The sequence below is a fragment of the Solanum stenotomum genome, chromosome 1 (assembly GCF_019186545.1).
Source record: "Solanum stenotomum isolate F172 chromosome 1, ASM1918654v1, whole genome shotgun sequence".
Lineage (NCBI taxonomy): Eukaryota > Viridiplantae > Streptophyta > Magnoliopsida > Solanales > Solanaceae > Solanum > Solanum stenotomum.
The window spans coordinates 12,493,770-12,517,692 of NC_064282.1; the positions used below are offsets into that span (position 1 = coordinate 12,493,770).

Consider the following 23,923-nt stretch of genomic DNA (forward strand, 5'->3'; position numbering starts at 1 on the left):
CATTTCTCGATCATATGGCTGAGAAGACGAACCAACATTTTAACTTTGAGTCATTTATTGATCAATATCATTCGCAACTATATTTTCATGCTCATAGACAATAAATATTTCACCACTCCTTTGATATTCTCACAAGTCACAAATAATTATGTAACAATGTACAAGCTATGACAATTTTCACTTGTGTATCAATATCATAATGATTCATGTTTTATTTTACTTGTGTGCAAATACACATTTTCAGTGCATTAATTACATGCTAAAATCAAACATGTCCATTTGCGTGACTGCTCAACTTAACTTAGTGTTTCTCTACTCATACAAAACTAGAAATAGGGGGTATTCTTTAGGATAAACAAAACGCTACATGATTAGTAGTTAATTGGAGAAAAAAAGTGAACTTGCATGATAAAGGCTCTCCAAGATGGGAATATGCAATAAGAGAGAAACTAAAAACTTTTAGGTATGGATAAACCCTTTGCTATCATAGACAAGTCACCTAGCACAGCCACATCATTTGAAGAGTTTTAATTAGCGATTGAAGAACATGTAACAAGACTTCAAAAAAAATTGGATTTAATTTTTCTTAAAATAGGAAGACATTAGATCATGCTAAATAAGTTCAATGAAAGTGTACTGCTCGATTATATTACAACTTAGCACGAATTAGTACGTTGTCATCTAACCCAAGTTGAGAGTGGACAATCAATCAATATTTTGAAAAAATCATTTAAATGCTAAATCTTCCGCTTTCAATGAAGCAAGCAAGTTCCTTGTTTAATAATAGAAATGTAGTCTTCAATTAATTGGAATAAGAATCCGAGAGGCTCTCACTACGCAACCTGAGACATAATAATAGGTCAATGAAGAGGATTAACATTCACACAGAGTAAATATAGCATTAACTATAATAGAATAAATGTAACATTTAATCTAATGTAGATTTTTCATTTAAGAACATTTGTGCTCTGTTGTGATATACTTAACATTCTATCATCTATAAATTTGACATTTTAACCCTAGAAAGAATTAACTTTTAGCTGCAACGGAAATCGCTACAAAACCCAAAATGCCGTCGCTAAAGGTTTTCAGGGGCGACTTTTGCACCGTAGCAAGTAGTTGCATAACTAAAGGTTAAAATAAAAAGTAAGCGAAAATGTCATCAGACCAATTACACTTTGATAAAGTCGCCACTAAAGAGTGGGTTTTTTGGCAACAAAACTATTTATATCTTCAGCTGCAACCAAAAGTCACCGTCTTGATGTGGCAACTAAAAGTCTCATACCGTATGATGTTGAAAATAGCATATCAATGATAAAAATGCAACCAAGAGACTACACAAATAAGGAAAAAGATAAATCTGAGGGCTTCTTTATTCATGGTTGGATTATGCTATTAAATACTACATAGGTAAAAGGTCCTTTCCAAAATTCGATATAGTAATTTCGGTTAAAGTTCAAATATATTTTGAACCCTTTTGTCTCAAATGTGAACTCCATTGATTAGAGAGTACTATGAAACTCCATTTTTTTTTGTCTCATTACCTTGCTTTAGTAACTTGAGAGTTGAATTGATTTTTTTTAGTGATGTTTTAGTGGCGAAAATAGTGTTGTAACAGAGAAACATCATGGAGGCTATGTTGAAGGCGATAATGGCTGCTACTTTTGGAGGATTTACAACAAAGAACAAAGGTTTGAGTTATGAAGATTGAAGAAGAAAGAGGGAAAAATGAAAATCTATATCTATATATATATAATAGGAGAAGAAAAAACGCCTACGTGTCATCACCACAATTAATCTCTAATTTTCACTTTTAAATAATCAACTAATTAAATAGAATTAATTTAATATTTTAATAAAAGAAAAAAGTTGCTTTTTTAAAAGAAAAGTTACAGTTTTTTTAGCCAATTAAAATTGTTAGTTTTTTTTTTAAAGAAAAACGACAGGTTTTTTAGCCAACCCTTTTTTTAGCCAAACAAATGTACATAATAATAAATAATAATAAATAATAATCTATATATATATAATAGGAGAGGTGATAGCGCCTACGTGTCAGCACCACAATTAATCTCTAATTTTCACTTTTAAATAATCAACTAATTAAATAGAATTAATTTAATATTTTAATAAAAGAAAAAAGTTGCTTTTTTAAAAGAAAAGTTACAGTTTTTTTAGCCAATTAAAATTGTTAGTTTTCTTTTTTAAAGAAAAACGACAGGTTTTTTAGCCAACCCTTTTTTTAGCCAAACAAATGTACATAATAATAAATAATAATCTATATATATATAATAGGAGAGGTGATAGCGCCTACGTGTCAGCACCACAATTAATCTCTAATTTTCACTTTTAAATAATCAACTAATTAAATAGAATTAATTTAATATTTTAATAAAAGAAAAAAGTTGCTTTTTTAAAAGAAAAGTTACAGCTTTTTTAGCCAATTAAAATTGTTAGTTTTTTTTTTTAAAGAAAAACGACAGGTGTTTTAGCCAACCCTTTTTTTAGCCAAACAAATGTACATAATAATAAATAATAATAATAATAATAATAATAATAATAATCTATATCTATATCTATCTATATATAATATCTATCTATATATAATAAGAGAAGTGAAAGCGCCACAATAATTAGAAATTATTTTACATTAAAAAAAGAGAAAAAATTGAAACTAAAGAAAAATAAAAAACGATTTTACATTTAAAAAAATAGAGGAAAATATTGAAATTAAATAAAAAGAAAAAGACTTCTGATCACGTTAGAAGCCAAATTAGAGTTTTTTTACCTAATTAAAATTAATTATATATAATAGGATTAATTAATATATTATTATTTAAATTGTTACAGTTTTTAAAAGTTTTAGATAATGATATGAAACTTTCAAACAATTTTTTTTTTACAGTTTTTACTTTTATTGGATAATAACTCACAAATTTTATGGACAACACTGTATTTTTAAAAGTGGTGGAGGAATACAACAATTCATTTCAAAAAGTCGAAGCAGCGTATCAAAAAGTTCACTCCATTAACAATACATGCATTGTATTATATGTAGTTTTTCCTTTTTTGGTGGAATTTGAATTGAAGACAACTATTCAAAAAGATTATTCAACTTTATACTCAAATCTTTTAAATTATAATAGATTGTTTCTCTAAATATAGTTAGAGATTGTAGATTTATAATTCAAATAGGTGTGCTTCAATAGTTTTCCAATTCATACGCCTTCGTGCAAAATATCCAATGGAGATTGAAAGTTGGAGTTCTACAACGATGGGACGTACCATATAAACATTACACATCTTATTTTTTAAGGTAAGTTGTATTATTCTTTTTCAAGTTATTATAGCATATATTGAATTTCAATTTGAAGACATACTTTTAGCCAGAATTGTCAATCATATGACTAAGGCAAAAGAACTTCACTAATTGCCATTATAAATCAACATATTTTTTCATTTTGATTACATTACTTAAAATATGCAGCGATATCTCGTGTACTTCCAAAAAGAGTAGAGCACATTTTAACAAGGACAATCAAGTAAGCATCGTTAAGGAGAAAATCAAAGAAAATTCTGTTTAAATTGATGGTTCTCCATCTCTCATTAACTCTTTGCTATAGCTAAGTTTATTTTGATTTCATTATATTTCATTGTATTTGACGTCATAGTCTCACAGAGAAGTTGGGTTTACTGTTCTTTTTTTTTTTTTTTTTTGTATATTGGCTCTTCTTATCGAGGCTGTACAAAAGTAGTTAGTTTCAAAAAAGTTTATTTTCAAGAAAATGTGTTTCTTGATTTTTTTTTTTTAATTTGAGCAAAACATTACCTTGCACAAATCGATGGTAGTATAAGTATATATCTGTCATTTGCAGTGTTTATACTCTATTCCACATTTGGTGCATACATTATTTTCAATAGAGAATTCAGACATTTATTTTAGTACCATTTAAATGAAAGTTTAGACACATATTTTAAGTGCATTGATTTGTTTCAACTAAATTATGATTTTAAAATATACCAATTTGAAGAACTTAATGTTATACTCTTATCAAATTTATCAAAAAACAAATTATTAGTTTTGGTCCATTATAATTGGAGCCGCGATAATTATATTGTGATTATATTTAGATTATTTTTACTTTATTTTCAAAGTATGTCTACAATAATCATTAAAGTTGAGTTATATCTTTTTATTCAGTTCTTCCACCCTTAAATATTACACAATAATATATAAAGTTTTAGTTGATCGATGTTATTGTTACTTAGCATTTTGTATTCATTACCCATTTAATTCTATATAGGTAATTCAAGTTGATTTAATGCACTTTGCGACTTGAAATTTTATGATAATTTTGTGTCATATTTGATCGTTGTTCATAATTATCCAGCAACATTACATTAACGTCATTAATAGAAAAAAATCTTATTGTTATTGTATGAACATGAAAATTACACATTTAATAGTATTCAAGATGTGTCAGTAAGTGCTGAGAAACTTTTTTTTTTTTTAATCAGCATCACAAATATGCAACAAAACTCATGAATGGAAATGTCTCAATTCTCATATATTTATATACTATTTTAAATGTTTTTTTCCATAAAGACAATTGTATAATATAAATTTGAACAATATATATAACGTAATAATTTTCTTTAATATTATCCACGCAACGCGCGGGCACGTATACTAGTAAAGTTAATAAAAATAAAAAAAAATGTAAATGTAAATGAAAATGAAACTAAAAATTAAAAATTAAAAGAATTTAATACGTGTCAAACAACAATTGGTGCGTGATTGCACCTCTTTTCTTGCAACTGAGGTTGGGTGAAAAGTGGGATAATTCGAGACAACTTCAGTGGTAACTAAAAGTCTCATACCGTATGATGTTGAAAATACATAGCATATCAATGATAAAAATGCAACCAAGAGTCTACACAAATAAGGAAAAAGATAAATTTGAGAGCTTCTTTATTCATGGTTGGATTATGCTATTAAATAGTACATAGGTAAAAGGTCCTTTCCAAAATTCGATATAGTAATTTCGGTTAAAGTTCAAATATATTTCGAACCCTTTTGTCTCAAATGTGAACTCCATTGATTAGAGAGTACTATGAAACTCCATTTTTTTTTGGTCTCATTACCTTGCTTTAGTAACTTGAGAGTTGAATTGATTTTTTTTAGTGATGTTTTAGTGGCGGAAATAGTGTTGTAACAGAGAAGCATCATGGAGGCTACGTTGAAGTAGATAATGGCTGCTACTTTTGGAGGATTTACAACAAAGAACAAAGGTTTGAGTTATGAAGATTGAAGAAGAAAGAGGGAAAAAATGAAAATAAAGTTAATAAAAATAGAAAAAATGTAAATGAAAATGAAAACGAAACTAAAAATTAAAAATTAAAAGAATTTAATATGTGTCAAACAATAATTGGTGCGTGATTGCACCTCTTTTCTTGCAATTGAGGTTAGGCGAAAAGTGGGATAATTCGAGACAACTTCAGTGGTGACTTTATGTCTTTTCTCCCAAATATATGGTAACTTCTCTTCCTTTTTGTGTTCTTCTATAAAACTAATTATTTTTCTCTATAATTGAAAATGTAAAGTCTTTGGCCCTCCAAAAATATCTATTTTAAATGTACATTTCTTTTGTTAATTCTAACTATATTTTTAATTTGTGTAATTTTATATTGGATAATTAATAATAGTGTAAAATAAGCAAATCATGTATTAGTATTGACATTGCTTAAAGTGCATTAAACATGTTTTAGGGTGTGTTTGCTATGGAGGAAAACATTTTCACCCCTACCCTCGACCCCCACCCACCCACCCCTTACCAGCCTCCATCCCCCCAAAAAAAAATTTAAGTTTATTTTTAAAAAGTATTTTGAACTTCAAAATTTCATATTTTCACCCCTACCCTCAACCCCTCCCACCCACGCCCCAAAAAAATAATTTTAAGTTTGTTTTTAAAAAATATTTTCAACTTCAAAATTTCATTTTTTCATCCCTACCATCAACCCACCCCCACAAAAAAAAAATTAAGTTTGTTTTTAAAAATATTTTTAACTTCAAATTTTTATTTTTTCACCCCTACCCTCGATCTCCCCCCAATCCCGAAAAAAATTTAAGTTTATTTTTAAAAAATATTTTCAATTTCAAAAATTATTTTCTACTCCAGTAAAAATAAAAGATATTTCTCAAAAATATTATTCATTCATAAACCAAACACTACAAATTTTTTTCGAAAAATATTTTCTACTCACCAACCAAACATGAGAAAATAAGTAAAAAATTTACTTATTTTCTAGGAAAACATAAATTTATTTTATATTGAAAAGCTATATAATTTTTTTTTTTACTTTTATGATACAATAAAACTAAATGAAGCATTTTCAACATATTTCATCTAAAAAAACACTAAAATATTTTCTCCATGTTGAATTCTTAAGTAAAGTATTATTTACTCATGAAAATATGGATAAACTAGTATTTTACCCAACTCATTTGCTATCCAATCTATTTTTACCCATATCAAATATGAGCGAATTGAATTATTACCCATTTGATATTGACCCATTTTCAACCCGCCAAAATTTGACTCAATCCGCCCATTTGCCACCACTAATATGAACCAAAACTAGATAGATACATCAATACAAAAAATCACCTCATCACAATATATAAAACAATTGGTAAGGGTTTTCGCCTCGTGAGAGCAGAGAACGAAAAATTATAGAGAGAAAGAAACTTACCACTGTATTCACCACTGGGATATGGCCGGAGGGACGAAAATGGAGAGCAAATTTTTTTTCAGATTTGAACGAGCGGCTAACACAGGTTAAGGTATCATAAAGAAAGGGGAAAGCCGAAGGTTCTCTTTGAAGTCAATTTTTTTTTTGTTTGTTTGTTTGTTTGTTAGTTCTCTAATGTAACACCTCGATTTTTCAAAATATCTAAATTAACTCGTATTTTCGTGGAAAGATAAGGAAGGTGGGTAATAAATTAAGAAGGGAAAAGGGTTAAAAATGTCCTCAACGTATTGAAAATTGCTTTAAAATGCCCTCCTTCCACCTAGTGGATCAAAAATGCCCTTAAGGTTATTTTTAGGATTAAAAATGCCCTTCTTTAACAAAATTATGTCAGGGCATAAATGAATTTTTAAATTAAATACATGGCTTTAAAGTATTGGTCCACATGAATATTTTAACCCAACTAAAAGGATCCGATCCATGAATGAATAAATCCAACCATTTTTAATATAACCCAGCTATTTTGAAGACACTAATGGCATCTTCAATTAGTCCATATTTTTGAAGTTTATCGGAGGATTCATGTTTCTGAATTAAAAAATAGCCTCAAGCATGCGAATCGCTTCTGGTCTTAGGAAAATTGCTCTCTCTTCATATGCTCCTACTCTTACTCAAGCTATTTATCTATCACTATCAATGGAGAATAGTCAAATTTGTGGGTGTTGTCAATAGTTTATTTTTTCCTTTTAGGGTGAAGCTGTCATAAATATTATCCAGATTTGTGGGTGTTGTCAATAGTTTTTTTTTTTCATTTGGGATGAGGCTGTCAATAATCTCTCATAATTATGTAGTGCACCATTACTATCCAGATTTGTACTGATAAAATGGCTAATTGATTCGAATAAACACAACTTTTTCAATTTTAAAAAAAAAACCATTTTATTGTCGAAAGAACATACAATATCTTTAACTTGTGATGGATTAAATTATGCATATTTCAACATACCTTTCTGGGGTGAATAAGGCAGAAGTTCTTAATTTAAAGTCAATGCCTTCAAAATAGCCGTCTGTAAAATGGTTGGGTTTATTCATTCATGGATCGGATCTTTTAAGTTGTATCAAAAACTCAAGTGAACCAATTCCTTAAAGCCATGTGTTTGATTCAAAAACTCATTTATGCCATGTCATAATTCTGTTAAAGAAGGGTACTTTTAATCCTAAAAATAACTTTTAGGGCATTTTTGATCCGATAGGTGGAAGGAGGGCATTTTTGAATAATTTTCAATACGTTAAGGGCATTTTTAACCGTTTTCCCAATTAAGAATGATGTGGTATGCCATATTTTAAGTGTTCAAGGGTTGTATATCAAATTTTGAAATTAGGTAAGTGGCAAAATAAAAGTTGGCGAAAGTTACCGTAAATTCCTTTTTAAAGATTTATCTGAAATTTGGGTCAAATGTCTTGGATGTTTTCTCCCAATATATAAAGAGTTAGAAGGCCTATCACCCATTAAATCGAAGGCCTACGAGTCTAGCTTGCAACGCACAAAACCCCATATCCAACCCAATATATAAAGAGTTAGAAGGCCTATCACCCATCAAATCGAAGGCCTATGAGTCGAGGCAGAATTCAGGTCGGATCTGGATTAGGTAAAAAATGTGATATGTCGGCTTACTCAACGTTTTAAGCCATGAAAACATTTCTTTTCACTTCGAAACCAGAGAGAAAGCTTAAGAGAGGGTTCCTATGGAGTTCTTTCATGATGAAGGTTAGTTTTTGACGATTTCTACCATTAAACGTTACCCCCGTGCCTAGAAACGTGATCTCTACTCGTGGCAATCATTTTTCCCTTCTATTAGCTGCGTTTGGAGCTGGTTTTTTAAGATATAAATTTGTAGTTATTGGTGTTTCTTCAAGGTTTAAACTTGGTTAACTAAGGTAATCATCTCGGGACTCATTTATGATTGTTTTTATGAAATTCTACGGACGTTTCGACAAGTTAGGGCAATATGACAAATCTGTCAATTTAAAATTAATTATGAACTGTTTATAGGTGCATACCAACTGTGTATATATAGTGTTTGTGAAGCTTAGGACATAAGAAATAACTTTCGTGAAGGAACTACGGTCTCGAGCGTTCATTGAAAATGTATGTAAAGATAATTCCCTTTGTCGACATGTTTCCTTAGAGGTAGTTAATGTTGGTGATTTTGTAGATGTAATTGTGAGTGGTTGGCTGATTGAGTGGTTATAAACCCTCATTTTAGGGACTCATAATCTGCTAAGAACGACTCTAAGTTAGGAACAACTTGGAGATTATTCATATATATTGTTTATAGTTAAATTGATCGTCTTTAGCCTATTCAATTGTTTGTTATCGCCCTTGGGGCTATTGTGGTTAGTTGTTGAGTTATGAACTACCTATGGAGGCTATGATGTTGTCTAATAGGACTATGTTATTTCCAAAGAGGGTTATGTGTTGCCCACGGGGCTATATTGATGCCAAAGAGTTTTATGTGTTGCCTACGGTATTATTTTGACACCAAAGAGGGCTATGTGTTGCCTATAGGGCTATGTTAATGCAAAATAGGGCTATGTGCAGCCCACAGAGCTATGATATTGCCTAAGAGGGCTATGTACTGCATACGGGGCTATATCATTGCCAAAAATGGCTATGTGACTTCTTACAAAGACAAGGAGCTACCGATAGGGGTATGTAGATTGATTTGGCACCTTCTGGGCTTATGGGAGCCTAGGTAGGTGGTATGTTGTTTGTATCTGCCGAGCTTATGGGGGCTTGGTTAGGTTGATGTTTGATCATTTTTGTATTTTTTTTATTAAGTAGCAGGTTAGCATGCTTATCTAAAGTTTTGATTTCCTTACGTGATTGTTTTTGGTATATTATGATGCTTGCTCACTTAGTCTATAGCCTTTCATACTCTGTACATTATTTTGTACTAAAGCCCCATTGCCTTAGGGGAGTTGCATGCATGCATACAGGTCCCGACAGACGACCCAGTAGACCTCCTCAGCAGCAGGATTGAATTCTATCAGATTGGCTAGCCCCTTTCCTCCGGAGCTGCCAGAGTTTGGAGGTTTGTTACCTTTTGTTGTATATATCTTTATGGGTAGGCTGGGGCCCTATCCCGCCAATTTTTACTATTCTTAGAGGCTTGCAGACTAGTGTGTGGGGTGTATAGCTACGTTATGGCCATATTGGCCTAGTTTGTTGGTTTGCTGAAGCTTGTGAGTTATTTGATGTATTGTCTTGATACATACCTGCTTTAAGTTTTGGTATAGATATCATGGTGGCCTCGACGACCCAATCAGGACGTATGTGCTAGTTGGTTATTTATTTATATAATCTCCTGGAGTAGTTGTTTCTTTTATAGATCAGTTGACAGGGGCTTTACCTGCCGATGACTTAGTTTTAAACTGAGATATACTTGTTTGTTTTCTTGATTGTGTGTGGCTGTCATGCGCTAGTAGCAAATGGTTCAGCAGGGTCGACTCGGGCCTGAGTTTTGGCATTAGGAGCCAATTGCGCCCCTCGAGTTTGGAGCGTGACATCTAAATTAAGAAATTCAAAATAATAGTAAAGAATATTTTATTTCAATTTGTTTGTCTACTTCTCTTTTTAGTTTATTAAAAAAAAGAAATGTTTTTTTTCTTTTTCAACAATTTTTAAATTTTATTTTTCACATGACATGTTTAAAATCACAAAATTCAGAGATAACTTTGATACATTTGATATATCTTTAGTTTAAAATATAAGGTTTAAAAAAAAAATAATACTTTCTTTAACTTTGTGTCAAGCAAAAACATGCAAATTAAAATGGCGGTAGTAATCAATAATTATTCCACACGTTTATTATCATCATTATTTATATTTCCTTTTAAATAAAATATGAAGTAAAACAATTAATATTTTTAGAACACAAAAAAAGAATATTTATTTAAAATGAGTGTTTATTCGACACAAACTTAATCCTAAGTAATAAGTATTTACTTAAATAGGTCTACAACTATTAATATTTTTCAATATATCAGTACATATGTATTTAAATTATTCTAACTCCTTATTTAAATGAGTCTACAGATAATACCGATTTCCTATATATGAGTACTTTTTAAAAATTAGTGTTTACATATATAAAGTTACTCCAAATTAATATACACGCAAACAAATGAGAAATATATTTAAAAATCTATTTAACTATTAAAAAAAATATAGATTTACATACAATATTCAAATAGAAGAGATTTGTGGCGACTTACATAGTTGCCACCAAAGCAACTTTTAGAGGTGATAGGGTCGCTGGAAATTCTTTTTGTTGCAACTTCTTATTGGTCGCTAAAAATACTTTTTTTCAACAATAATTTGGTAGAATTCATTGTTCACTATAATGGCAATTTAAGAATAGTCGCCGCTAAAATATTGTATCTTGTGACGACCATTGAGGATGCCACTAAAAGTATCAACTTTTGTGGTAAGTTTCTCTCGCCACAAAAGCCTTTACTTCTATGGCAACAAATTGAGTCGCCCCACAGAAAGTAAATTATAAATGCATGACTATTGACCCTAGATAACATACATTGTACGATTTATTGTCTATCTTTTTTATTGTGTTTTCTTTCTCATCAATTAATCAATTTATATTACCATCTTTTTATATAAATTTGAATTCAAAATCTAAGTTCAACAATCTTCCAATTCACAAGAAAGTATATCTCTTTCCACAACATCAGTGATTAAATCAAATTACTGACATTACTTGTTCGTGAGTGTTAGTGCAAAACATGTTGCACTTCTATATTTTTGTGATATTATTTTGTATTAGTTAATTTTTAAGAAGCAATATATTTTTATATTAAAAATAAATTAATTTTGAATTTTTTGATACATTGTTTAAGTTAACATAATAGTATTATTGTTATTAGAAAGAATAAATTTAAGTTAATAAAAGGTTAACCATGTATGTGTAATACAATATTTTGGATGATATTATATAAAACACTATATTTACTAATATGAAGAGGTGAGTAGTTTTATTTAAATTCTAAAATATTCTACTATAAAAATTGACAATTTTAAATCTTTTTTACACAAAGTCCAATATTATCAAAATAATAAAAAATTAGCAATTAAGTCTTAATACCTAACATAATTAGTCAAAATAACAACAATTTAAAATATTTATTTAAAATGGCAGAATGACAATATTTTTATAAAATAATATGTATTCAGAGCTTAGTATTTTAAATTAATTTTATTTATGGAAAGAGTCCTATATTGAACCAAATTATATACCAATAACTGTTTAAAGTGAAAAGATAAAAATTAAACCAATACCATTAACCCTTTTTCATCACCATTCACGTTTCTTCCTCACCTTTCACGTTTCAAGTTATCTTTCTTCAAGGTGCTACGTTTTAAGTTTATCTTTCTTCAAGGTGCTAAATTGTTGTTCATCAAGAATTTTTCTTTATTGTTAAACGAATCTCTTTATTAATTCAAGAAGATTTCTCGGTTGGCAAGGTAATTTCCATTATCCATTTTGATTTTTTTGATTTGATGTAAATCATCGATTCTATACATTACGGATTGCCAGTCGAATTTTTCAATTTTTATGTGATTTTGTTTAAATATTCATCATATATTTATGATTTTCAATTTTTTTTGTGATTTTCTTTTAATTTTTCAGATTTTGTAGATTCTAGAAATTCATATATATGTTTATTTTGTTTGATATTTCATACATTTTAATATTTGATAATATCGAAATTTGCTTTTAGGGTTTTAGATTTTGGGAAAAGCATCTGCTCTATTAAATATTTTGTTTAATATTTAATACATTTTAGTATTTGTTTGTCTCATCCATTTTGTTTCTTTTCGTTTTCCATGTTATTTTTGGGCTTTGGTATCTTGGCCTTGTTGCTTGCGTGGTGGGAAAGAGGTCTGAGATCCTGATAATTGTGCAAAATTGTGTTGTAAGTTTTTGGAACACTTTGTAAGATGATATAAAGTAGTTGGGGTCTTTGTGACTTATTTCTTCATCATCTTTGTAGGTTTTAAGCATAGTCTGTTGTGTGTTTTATAGTCACTGTGGCAACCTTGCTGTAGTAAGGGAAAGACATTTGGCCGGAGGAATTCTGGTTGGTTTTCTAAAGTAATGAAGTTATATGGTTTTATTACTGTAAAAACTCTTGAACTTTTTTTTTATAATTTTAATGTTTTGTATTTTATTTTTTATAAGACATTTTTGATATTCATGTGTATACTCTCTGCGGTTTTAATCATAACAATATTAGCAAGATAAGTTTGATGAAAACATGATATATAAAATTGTGATGAATACATTATAAGAAGGGAAATACAAACTAATTTGGTATTCATTTGGCGTTTGGAATACAAAATGATAATGAAATACATCTTGATTCTCGGGATACTAACTGATATTGAAATACATCTTGATTTTTTTAAAATAAACTTGTCTAGAGAAATAGTAACTACAATTTTAAAATCAAAATAATAATAATATAACAAGAATGGAAATCGAAATATAAATACAATTTAGTTTGAATACAACTTATTATATGTTTTATGTTTTCACCATAAATATAGTTTACTACTAATATATAAAATTGTGATGAATACATTATAAGAAGAGAAACACAAACTAATTTGGTATTCATTGGGCGTTTGGAATACTAAACGATATTGAAATACATGCTGAATTTAGTTTGAATACAACTTTATATGTTTTATGTTTCACCAAAATTGTATTTTACTACTAATATATAAAATTGTGATGAATACATTATAAGAAGGAAAATACAAACTAATTTGGGATTCATTTGGCGTTTGAAATACATCCTGATGTTTGGGATACTAACTGATATTGAAATACATCTAAAATTTAGTTTGAATACAACTTGTTATATGTTTTATGTTTTCACCAAAAATGTACTTTACTACTAATATATAAAATTGTGATGAATACATTATAAGAAGAGAAATACAAACTAATTTGGTATTCATTTGGCATTTGAAATACTACACGATATTGAAATACATCATGATGTTTGGGATACTAACTGATATTGAAATACATCCTGAATTTAGTTTGAGTACAACTTATTATATGTTTTATGTTTTCACCAAAAATGTATTTTCAGTATCATTTTATTTTACTACTAATTTGTATTTATATTTTTCTTGTTGCTCATACAATTTTTCAATTACACTTTAAAGTAATTACACGTTAAATACACAAAAATAAAATAAATTCATAACATGGATATGAATACATTTCGGGTGAAAACATATTCAAAGAATTCCAGGATAGTAAATATATAAAACAGAGGGCATTAGAAATTGGGAAACAATTCCATTCCAATAAGGTATAAAATTGAAGCATCATTAACTAAACAATACGCGGTCCATTCCTACACGAACGCCTAATGTTCCCCTTAAACCCACAAGTACTACAAGAATTCTTGTTCTTCTTCCCATATAGCTTGTTGTACGCCTCGTCACGATACTTCTTGGATGGCCTTCCAGGTAGTTTTTTGTGCTTTGGAGGCCGCACTATGTCATCCTTAATGTACCCAGGTGCATTCCACTCATTTTGATCAGTTAAGGGAATAATTGGAATGTTGTATGTATCCAACAAGTTACTTAGCTTGTACATGTCAGAACAATATGGTCCAACATCAAAATGTTTCTTCTTTAAAATGGCCCAAGCATGCGAACATGGTATTTCATCACATACCATGTTTGACTTGATCTGTCCGTTTTTCATTAGAATCTATGCTCAATTGCATATTGCGTCATCACAACTTTTAAAGTTTTCTTGTCCTTATAAACTTGATCTTCCAATACTTCCTTATGTTTGGTGTTTGTAATAATGTTGCAATTCATGTAATCACTATTGTTCGGCACACTAAGCACAAATGCTTGTGTATCAACTATATCTCCTCCATCTATTCCACACATTTCAAATCCATCTTTCAAAATATTTCTATCAGCCAATTCACCATCATTCACAAATACGAATACACATAGAGGATACTTTGCTAATTCTTTGTTATCTTTCTTCAAAGACACATACACCCTCACACCCATGTCGTTGTGTATTTCCAAAGGTGCATTACTACCCTCTATTTTATACCTAAGTTTCACATTGTTAAAGCTCAAATCAACACAAATTTGCTTAGAAACAACATCTAATAATTCTCTAAATGTCGCATATTCTTTCATCACAATTGTTTCTATAGTGTAATCAACGTAGCAATTATCCTCGTTCCAACTCCCAGAATGCATGACTAGAAAACTAACGCTTCCCATGACTACATTAACAAATATATATTTGATAATCACATATTTGCAGTTTTCTAAAACAAAAAAATTGTATCCAATAATCAATTACATAAATGTAATGTGCGCTCAAACATCAATAACTTCAAAAAGAAAAAATATAGAACACGCACTCAAATACATAATGATATGTATTTACATACAACTATTACACCTTTTAGCTCAATTACAATAAATTAAATTCAATATTTAATTGTATCCAGAATTAACAGCAAGGCAACAAATATTGGTATACAATTCTTAATTTCTTTATGATTTTTAACCTTTATAAAATTGTATCCATTAACATTTGGTTACAAAATAGTATGGAACATAAAACATCAAAGAAGGAAAAATTCAATATTTAATTTTAGCCAGAATTTATCACAAAATTTTTACAATTCTATCCCTATGTTGTTACTAATTACATTAACTTTCTGGGATACAAAATAGATTATGTATTTTTTTTAAAAAACAGCTTCAAAACTAAAAAAAATATACAATTTCATATTGTTAATATTTACATTAAACATGATGGGATACTAAAAGATTATATGCATTCAAATAAAATAAAAAATAACTATGAAACTAAAAAGAATCAAGCACTTTCAAGCGTTGTGCATCATATATTGGATAAAAAACACTAAAAATTTCAAACCATACAAAGATTTCACCGATTCAAAATAAACATCAAAAAAAAAATATATCTGATGTTGAAATTTCTTGAATTCAATGGAACTGACGAAATTATAGTCGTGGATTTCCAAAACATCCATTTTAAGAATATGCCGAATTCGATTCGAAGAAGCTATGAATATTATCAATTGAATGGTTAGGAAGACAAAACTATTTTTGCAAAAAAAAAAAATTGGAATTATTAAGAACGGAAGAGAAAAAAAAACGCTCCGTAGAAAAAATTGCAACAACCCCACTTTTCGAAATGTAACTGAATAAGTTGGAATCATTTTTTTTTTCCTTTTTTGATGTTTTATGTTCTATGTTTTTCTCTATTTTATTATTAAGTATTTGTATTCTTTCAAATTAATCAAAATTTTAACAAACTAAAATATTGTTATTTTTAATAAATAGTTAAATTGTTGCTAAGGAGTCCCACTAAGGGCTAAAATATTGCTGTTTTGAAAATTTTCCCAAGGCTTCACTAGTTTTCCCTTGAGTCATTCCTATTGATTTGGAGTTAAAAATTATTTAGACAAGCAATATACTTTTTAAAAGTTATATTTTTTTCTTCAAAAACATCACTTCATCTAATTGATATGAATAGGTGATCACTCGTGGGGCTGGTTCGATGGACCAACTTCCTTCTTTGTGGAGTTACTTGAATAACATATAAGGCATGTTCTTGATTCTGGTTCTGGCTAATCCCAGGGGCGGAGCTACAGTGTTAAATGGGGGTTTTAGACGAATTAACTGACTTTTACGTAGATCCTATATACTTACTAAACTCTCGCCCACTGGCAATAGTTCAACTTTTTATTTAATTCAATTTTTTCAGATTTTTTTATTTTGGATTAAAAATATGCTTTGTGCCTATCTTTTAACCCCTTTAATTCAATTTTTCCTGTATAGATTTTTCTAAATTCTTTTTTCAAACAATAAAACAGAAAAATTGATAATTGAGAATAATAAAAAAATATGTCATACTCCAAAACAACATCTGACTATTAATTTCAAAATAAATAATTGTAAGTAACAAAAATATAGTGTCATACTGTAAAACAACATCTCACTATTGATTTCTTTGAAGCATTCACTAAAACATTAAACCCAAAATTTAATTTTTTTAAAAGTTAGGGTTCTAATTTTTACTACCTACTTCATTGCTATTGCTTGTTGTTAAAGTGCAGACCTCTTCCCCGGTAAGTACTATTTACTCTTATCAGTTCCTCCTTGGCTCTCCCTTTTTTTCTTTTAAATTTGTCTTTACATTGTATAACAATTTATTTAAAAATCTTATTTTTAATCTTTGATTTTAAGACTGTTCCACGTATTAATAATTGATTATATTAATTAAGTTATAGTTTGCTTCTCGGAACTTCAACTTTCAAGGCAAGACTGGCTCAAGGGTGAAGCAAGTAAAACCTTTCCTTTAGGTTCCAAAATATTAATGGTGAATTTAATAATTTTAATTTTACTTAAAATAATATTGAGATTATAGAAAAAAATATTCAAAATTTATATTAAAATATAACACTTATCTACCTTTTACCAAATAATATTTTAGAACTTTGAAATAAATAACTCAAATCTTCATATTAATAAATGAAGTATTTGAAAATGTACCAAAATGATGGATCATTTATGTTTTCAAAACATAACAACATGTCGAGTGCAATTTCGATGATATACTTATATGTTTGTAGTTATATATATATATATTTGTAATTTAACGATTGTTATATTAAATTAATATGTTATTCTATTTTAAAATTTAGAACCCACAAACATCAAATTTTGGCTCTGCCTCTGATCCACCGACATGCCTATTTTCGTAAAATTTTCTATGAGAACTTGACAATTAATTAATTAATTGAAGATTGAATATATTAAATCATATAACATAAGAATCAAAATTGCGACAATAATTTGAGGACGAAAATTACTATTTCCCCATATTTGAATTCAAAGGTAAGGTGTCTGATTTGGCAAGAATTAAAATTAAACATTTGAACGGAATATGTAAAAATCAAATTGATTCTAAATATACTTTTTGATAATTTTAATATTTGAATATTAGGAAAAGAATAGATTCTGAATTTGTAGGCGTTTGGCCATATATAATAGAAATTAAATATTGTTATTTATTTTTTTGAACTATTTTTAAGTTGGATTGAACTTAAAATGAAAATTGTTTTCGATTATATTTTTTTGCAAAAGAAAGAAGAAATTATCATATTTGAAATTATGAAAATGGAGTAGTTGAGAAGTTTCTCAAAATAAGCTTTCTACTTCAAGTCAATTTGGAAAAATAGATTTCCAAATAAATTGAAATTATTTCTGAAAAAAGTGTATAATTTTTATGGTCAAATATATTTGTAATGAGATTCTTTTACTCCACGCTAAATGCAATTGAGTTTACTAGTTTAGTATATTTTTTAATATATGTTTGTTATCAACTTTTTACAAACTAAATATTTAACTAACATATAGTTGATCCACTTTTTAATTTCTCAAGATATTACAGAATAAATTTATGATAAATCAAACGATAATGAAACACGTCATTTGACATCACACTCTATTTTAAAGATGAATTTGTTTGGTGGTTCTCTAGACAATTTTGTTTGTTTGTTTTAACAAATTTTTTTTTTTATTTCACGAGATTTCATCTAAACCTTTGAGCTTTGTTCAAAATTAACATTTAAAACTTTCTAACATTGTGTCTCTCAACCGTGTTGATGTTAGAATTTACATCAAATAAAATATGTCATATTACTTTTATTTTTATTTTATAAAAAAATACCCCTTCTTTTGTTTTGCACAAAATTAGAGCCAAATGCAAATAACTTATTGTAATACAATTTCAAGATCAAATGAATTGAAAAAATGTGATAAGACATGATATTCACGAAGAAAAAATGAATCGTTTGGAAATCAAGATTTAAGGTAGATTAGTCAGGATTATAATTTCAGGACTATAATTTCAAAATATCTTAGTTCGGGAATAAAGAGTGAGGACCTAACACGTTACTCCAAAATGTCATATGACTGATGTGACGAATCACAAAATTATTAGTGTTTAAGCATCTTAACTAATTCTACAAGATGTCTGCTACCTCCTATCACATATACTTGTTTTCCTGTCCACCAAAATTAGAATAGACGAAAATTTGTGTTTATCTCACTTAATTAATAAATATACTGTTTTTTCAGATTAGCTTAAAGCTATCAAGGTCATTAATAAGCATACAAAAAGATTGCTTGTTTTCAGCTAGGGCTTTTAAGTATATTAAACAAAATAATCTATTGTTTATTGCACAGTACAATTTCATTTGGATAATCTTTTTAATATGATTGTATATTGGTAGAGCCCATGATAGATACAAAACAATTTTAATATACATTGAAAATTACGTAGTTTTCTTGCCAACCCATTTTGAGAAAAAAAAATGGAAAAATCAAAATAAAGATAAATTGTTTAATTGAGTTTTCATATGTCAAAATAATTAAAAATCTCTGAAGTCATTTTCCAGCAACTCCAAGAAAAATGATGTATTATTAAGTTTCATTTAAGTATTTATTAGTAATTCTTTTAGCAATTAATTAATTAATTAATTATGTTTGATGATTTTAAAAAAATAGATATATATTCCTAAGACAACAATGGGATGTAAAATGGATTAGACTTTAATCCCCTAAATCCCTTTTAAAGATATTTTAATTTTAGCTTTTCACGTATTATTTTAACTTTCATATCAAATCAAAGCCCGACACGTAAGGCGGGGGACCGGGTATGAGTTGGTTGTAATTTTTTTTATTTTTTTTAAACGGATAAAATATATAATTGTTGAATCTGCCAACTAAATACCAACCAATTTTATTTTTCTTTAATACACGTGAAGACCACTTTCTAAACTTTGCCAGACTTTTTTTTTTTTCAATTATTAACGATCTCCCTAACTAATCCCATTTTATTATACAATTTCTTAAATTTATATATGCCTTAAAAAGCTTACAGTTTTTAGCTACTGATTTTTTTCTCTCTTCATATAAACACCCTACTTATCACTATTAACATTAGTTTAAGATAATTTTGGGTTCAAGGATTCGATTTGTTCACCCACAATAATTTTTTATTCTGATTAGAACGTATGATTCATGTCAAACTTTAGGATTAAAGTTTGAAGTATTTTATTCTCATTATTGTTTACAAAAAGCACAAACTGTAATCTTGACACCCTAATATATAGGATAATACAACAAGCTTATAATTAGTCAAGGAAATTGCAATGAAGCAATACTAAACTTGATTAGGTGCCTAATAAAGTTTTAATTTAATGAATAGTTGAGTAGTACTACTTTATGAAGCATAATCTAAGAATCTATTGTCAGTTCAAGACAAACCGTGTCCTTCACGCATTAAACTTGTGTTCATAATGGCAACAAAATTAGGCGAATAGTGCAGTAAGATGAATAAAATTTGTTAGGTCTTAATTAAAGATTTTAAGTCTGATTTTTATAAATAAATCAAATTCTTGTAGGAAGTAGTTTCTTCCTTCCTAGACCTTATGTAACGCAAGTTCAAATTAATCGAATCTTTCAAATAAAACTTGAATATCAAATTAAAAATTAAAATAAAGAAAGAGGAAATGGAATATACAAATCATTTTTCCTAAGACTAATATTTGTTCAACAACTCAACTCTAATATATTTGTTGGGTCTCAGATATCCTACAAATACCTACTAAACCAACCTAATCTTACTTATTGCTTATAAAATATTCAATTATTCGGAGAGAAACAATGATGACATTTTTATAATATATAAATAATTCCACAGTTTTTTTAAAAAATAATTATTTTTAATGATTTTTTTTGTCAATTTTCTTGAGGATAACTCCAATCGACTTCAAATTTACTAGTGTAAATTGTACTCTGCGGGGTGCATGCATTCAGTACGGAGAAAAATATTTTTAAAATTTTTTTATGTTCGATTAACTTAAATGTTTTGACAATTTTTTTTTCAAATGGACTTTTAAGTCTCTTTTAACCTTACCATCCCATTATCTGATCCACCAAATCACCCCAGACCCCTAGCTACTCTTTTAGGGCTGGGTCTCCGAGTTGGTTCTTAGGGTCGAGTCTCGAGGTTGGATATTGAGGTCATAATCAAGGGTGAACTAAATTCCGGAGTCTTAATGTTTGAGACATATTATTTTTGTTTTTTTGAGACACTTACAATTACAACATTAATTCTATGTTTTTTGTTTTTATTTGTTGAAGGGGACCATATGGCATGGAAATGGAATGGGAGGTGGTGAATCGAACATAATAATTCTTGAATATGAACTTAAAAATAATACTCCTTCCATACCTTGTTAGTTATCGTGATAAGGTTTGACACAATCATTAATATTAAGAAAAAACTAATAAAAAGTGTTGCTTAATCAATATATTATCCTTTATTAATTCTTTAGTTTTTATTATATTAATTTTAGAATAATTAATGTACAGGACAAAGTTAAAAAAGATAATTAATTTTCTCTTAATTGTTTAAATTGCCAACTATTTTAGAACAAATATTTTTATAAATAACAACTAAAAAGAGACAGATGGAGTAACAGTGAATTTTGAGTAGGATTTGAGACAAGAGAATGTTTTATTTAAAAAAAAAAACATTTTCATAAATAAATTATATTTCCTCTATCTTTTCTTTTAATTTGTAGGGAGGAGAGACATACAAGTGTGAGAATAGGCATTGCACAATTTTTTTGATAATTAGTACTGTTTTTGTCCACTTTAAATTTAAATTGTTATGGTTTTCTTTTTTAGAGTTAAATTATAAAAAATTTGACTAACATTTTATAATGTATTTTTTTCATCATATTGATATGCAAAATATTGTAATTTATAGTATTTTTCGTATAGTTTTTGAATATCTAATTTTTTTTGTTTACAATATTGAATTAAGGGAAAAGGGCCTAATATACCCCTCAACTTTGTCATTTGGAGCTGATATGCCCCTCGTTATGAAAGTGGCTCATATATACCCTTACCGTTATACAAACAGTTCACATATGCCCCTACCGTTACATAATGAGCTCACATATACCCTTCATTTAACGGAAGTGAAAAAAGTAGTTTTAAATTTATATTTTTTACTTTTGATTTTCTCAAAAATTATTTAGGGGTATATATGATTCTTCTAGCAAAGTTCAAGGTATATTTTAATCTTTTTCATACATAAATTATTTTTTGACTTCTTTGATTATAATTATTTCAGTTTCTTATTCATATTTTATTTTTTTCTTTCATTCCTTAGTGTAAAGAAAAAAATTTAAAACTATTTTTTTTGTGGCTATATTATAATTTAAAACATTTTTTTTGTCTATATTATAATTTAATTTTGTATTTGAAGAAACAAATTTGGTCATCTATAATAAGTTTTACAAGAATATTAGTGAAACATAAATAAATTTGACCATTACAATAATAAATCTAAATTAGTCATTGAAACAAAAAAAAGTCAAAAAAAAAATATATATCTTTGAGTAGGATTAAATATACTCATATGGGATTATATATATATATTTTTTAAATAATAAAAAATTCAACGAAAATTAATTTTTTTCATTTCCGTTAGAGGAAAAGGGTATATGTGAGCCATTTGTATATAAGTAGGGGTATATATGTGCCACTTTCATAACGAAGGGTATATCAGCTCTAAATGACAAAGTTGAGGGGTATATCAGACCCTTTTCCCTTGAATTAATGTAATCTAATTTAACTTTGAAAATTAGTCAAATTAACTTTTGAAAAGCGTAACATGATAAATAAAAATGGACGAAGGGAGTAGTATTTGATATTTGGTACTTCATCAGCTTGACTAGTCAAGACTCAAATAAAAATATGTACATAAAAAATACTATTAAGTCGAGAAATTTTGAAATCTAATATATGTAAATAATAAAACAACGTTTTAACCTTATATATTTAACGTAATATTTTGACAAAGGATATTTAAATGAACCTTTTAACACTATGTCAAAAATGATTTTTGCGGTAATTAATTAATGATAATAATTTAATTATCGATAGTATATATTTTTTGCACCAATTAACATTCTTTGTAATGTCCCTAAAATTTATAATGACATTGAATCCATTAACAATTAACTAATGTCGATTAAGACCTTAACGCTCTTATGAATATGTATATGTGATTATTGCTAAAAGTTATTTTTGATATAATAATGTTCTCTATTGAAGATTTCTTCATTTATAAAAAAAAAAATTCTAATTTTTTAAGTGTATAAGTTATGATAGTAGATTTAAAGTTTTTGGTGTAGCACCCCCTGGGATTATAAATGATTTATGTAACACATGCATATTTGACTAATTAAATGCAACATCGTGGTAACCACTTGGATGTTTGGACTTTCGACCCCCACCCGTTTTTCTCCTACGTCTCTATTTATTTGTCAAATATTTTTTAATTTAATTTCTTTTTATTCATCATTTTTTACACTATTAGTTAAAAAATGTAAAATGATAAATTCACTATTCAATCATTATTTTTTTAGTAAGTGTATCAAGTCAAAATTTAACAAGTAAATAGGAATAGAGAAGACAAAGTAGTACATAATTCCTTCAAATTCTTTTAAAATCAAAGTCAAGTAAATGGTCATACTAACATTCAATTCCCTTTAATTACTTAATCTCTATACATTAATTACATACACTATTTCTATTCAAAGTGGTAATTAAGAAGTACTCTTCAACATTTAATTTCAAGATTCTTGCAATATCTCAACTTTTTAATTAAAGAATGAAGAAGATAAATGCACAATTTTCAATTACATTACATCACTTGAGTAAAAACTAAGAAGTAGTAGTACCCTTCTATTTAATTTCAAGAATCCTACCACAATTTGCGTATATTTTATACTCTCCCAACTTCACTCTCGTAGACTCGATATGGTTCCTACATAATGATACACTATATAGAGTACATTCAAAGATCATTTTTTACCAACTATTTGGTTTCTAAATTCAAAATCCAATCTTGAAGAGTGGAGGATCTGTGAAAAGATTTCTGTTTTTCTGATCATAAGAATTTGATTTTACATGTGAGAATGT

The 23,923-nt window shown here is 28.0% G+C and overlaps 1 protein-coding gene across 1 annotated transcript; it reads right to left on the reverse strand.

Annotated features, from left to right (window-relative positions):
- Positions 1-14,174: 14,174 nt before the first annotated feature.
- LOC125856097 (uncharacterized) lies at positions 14,175-14,525 on the reverse strand. Its single transcript, XM_049535682.1, has one exon. It carries the CDS (start codon positions 14,523-14,525, stop codon positions 14,175-14,177), a length of 351 nt encoding a protein of 116 aa, XP_049391639.1.
- Positions 14,526-23,923: the final 9,398 nt, after the last annotated feature.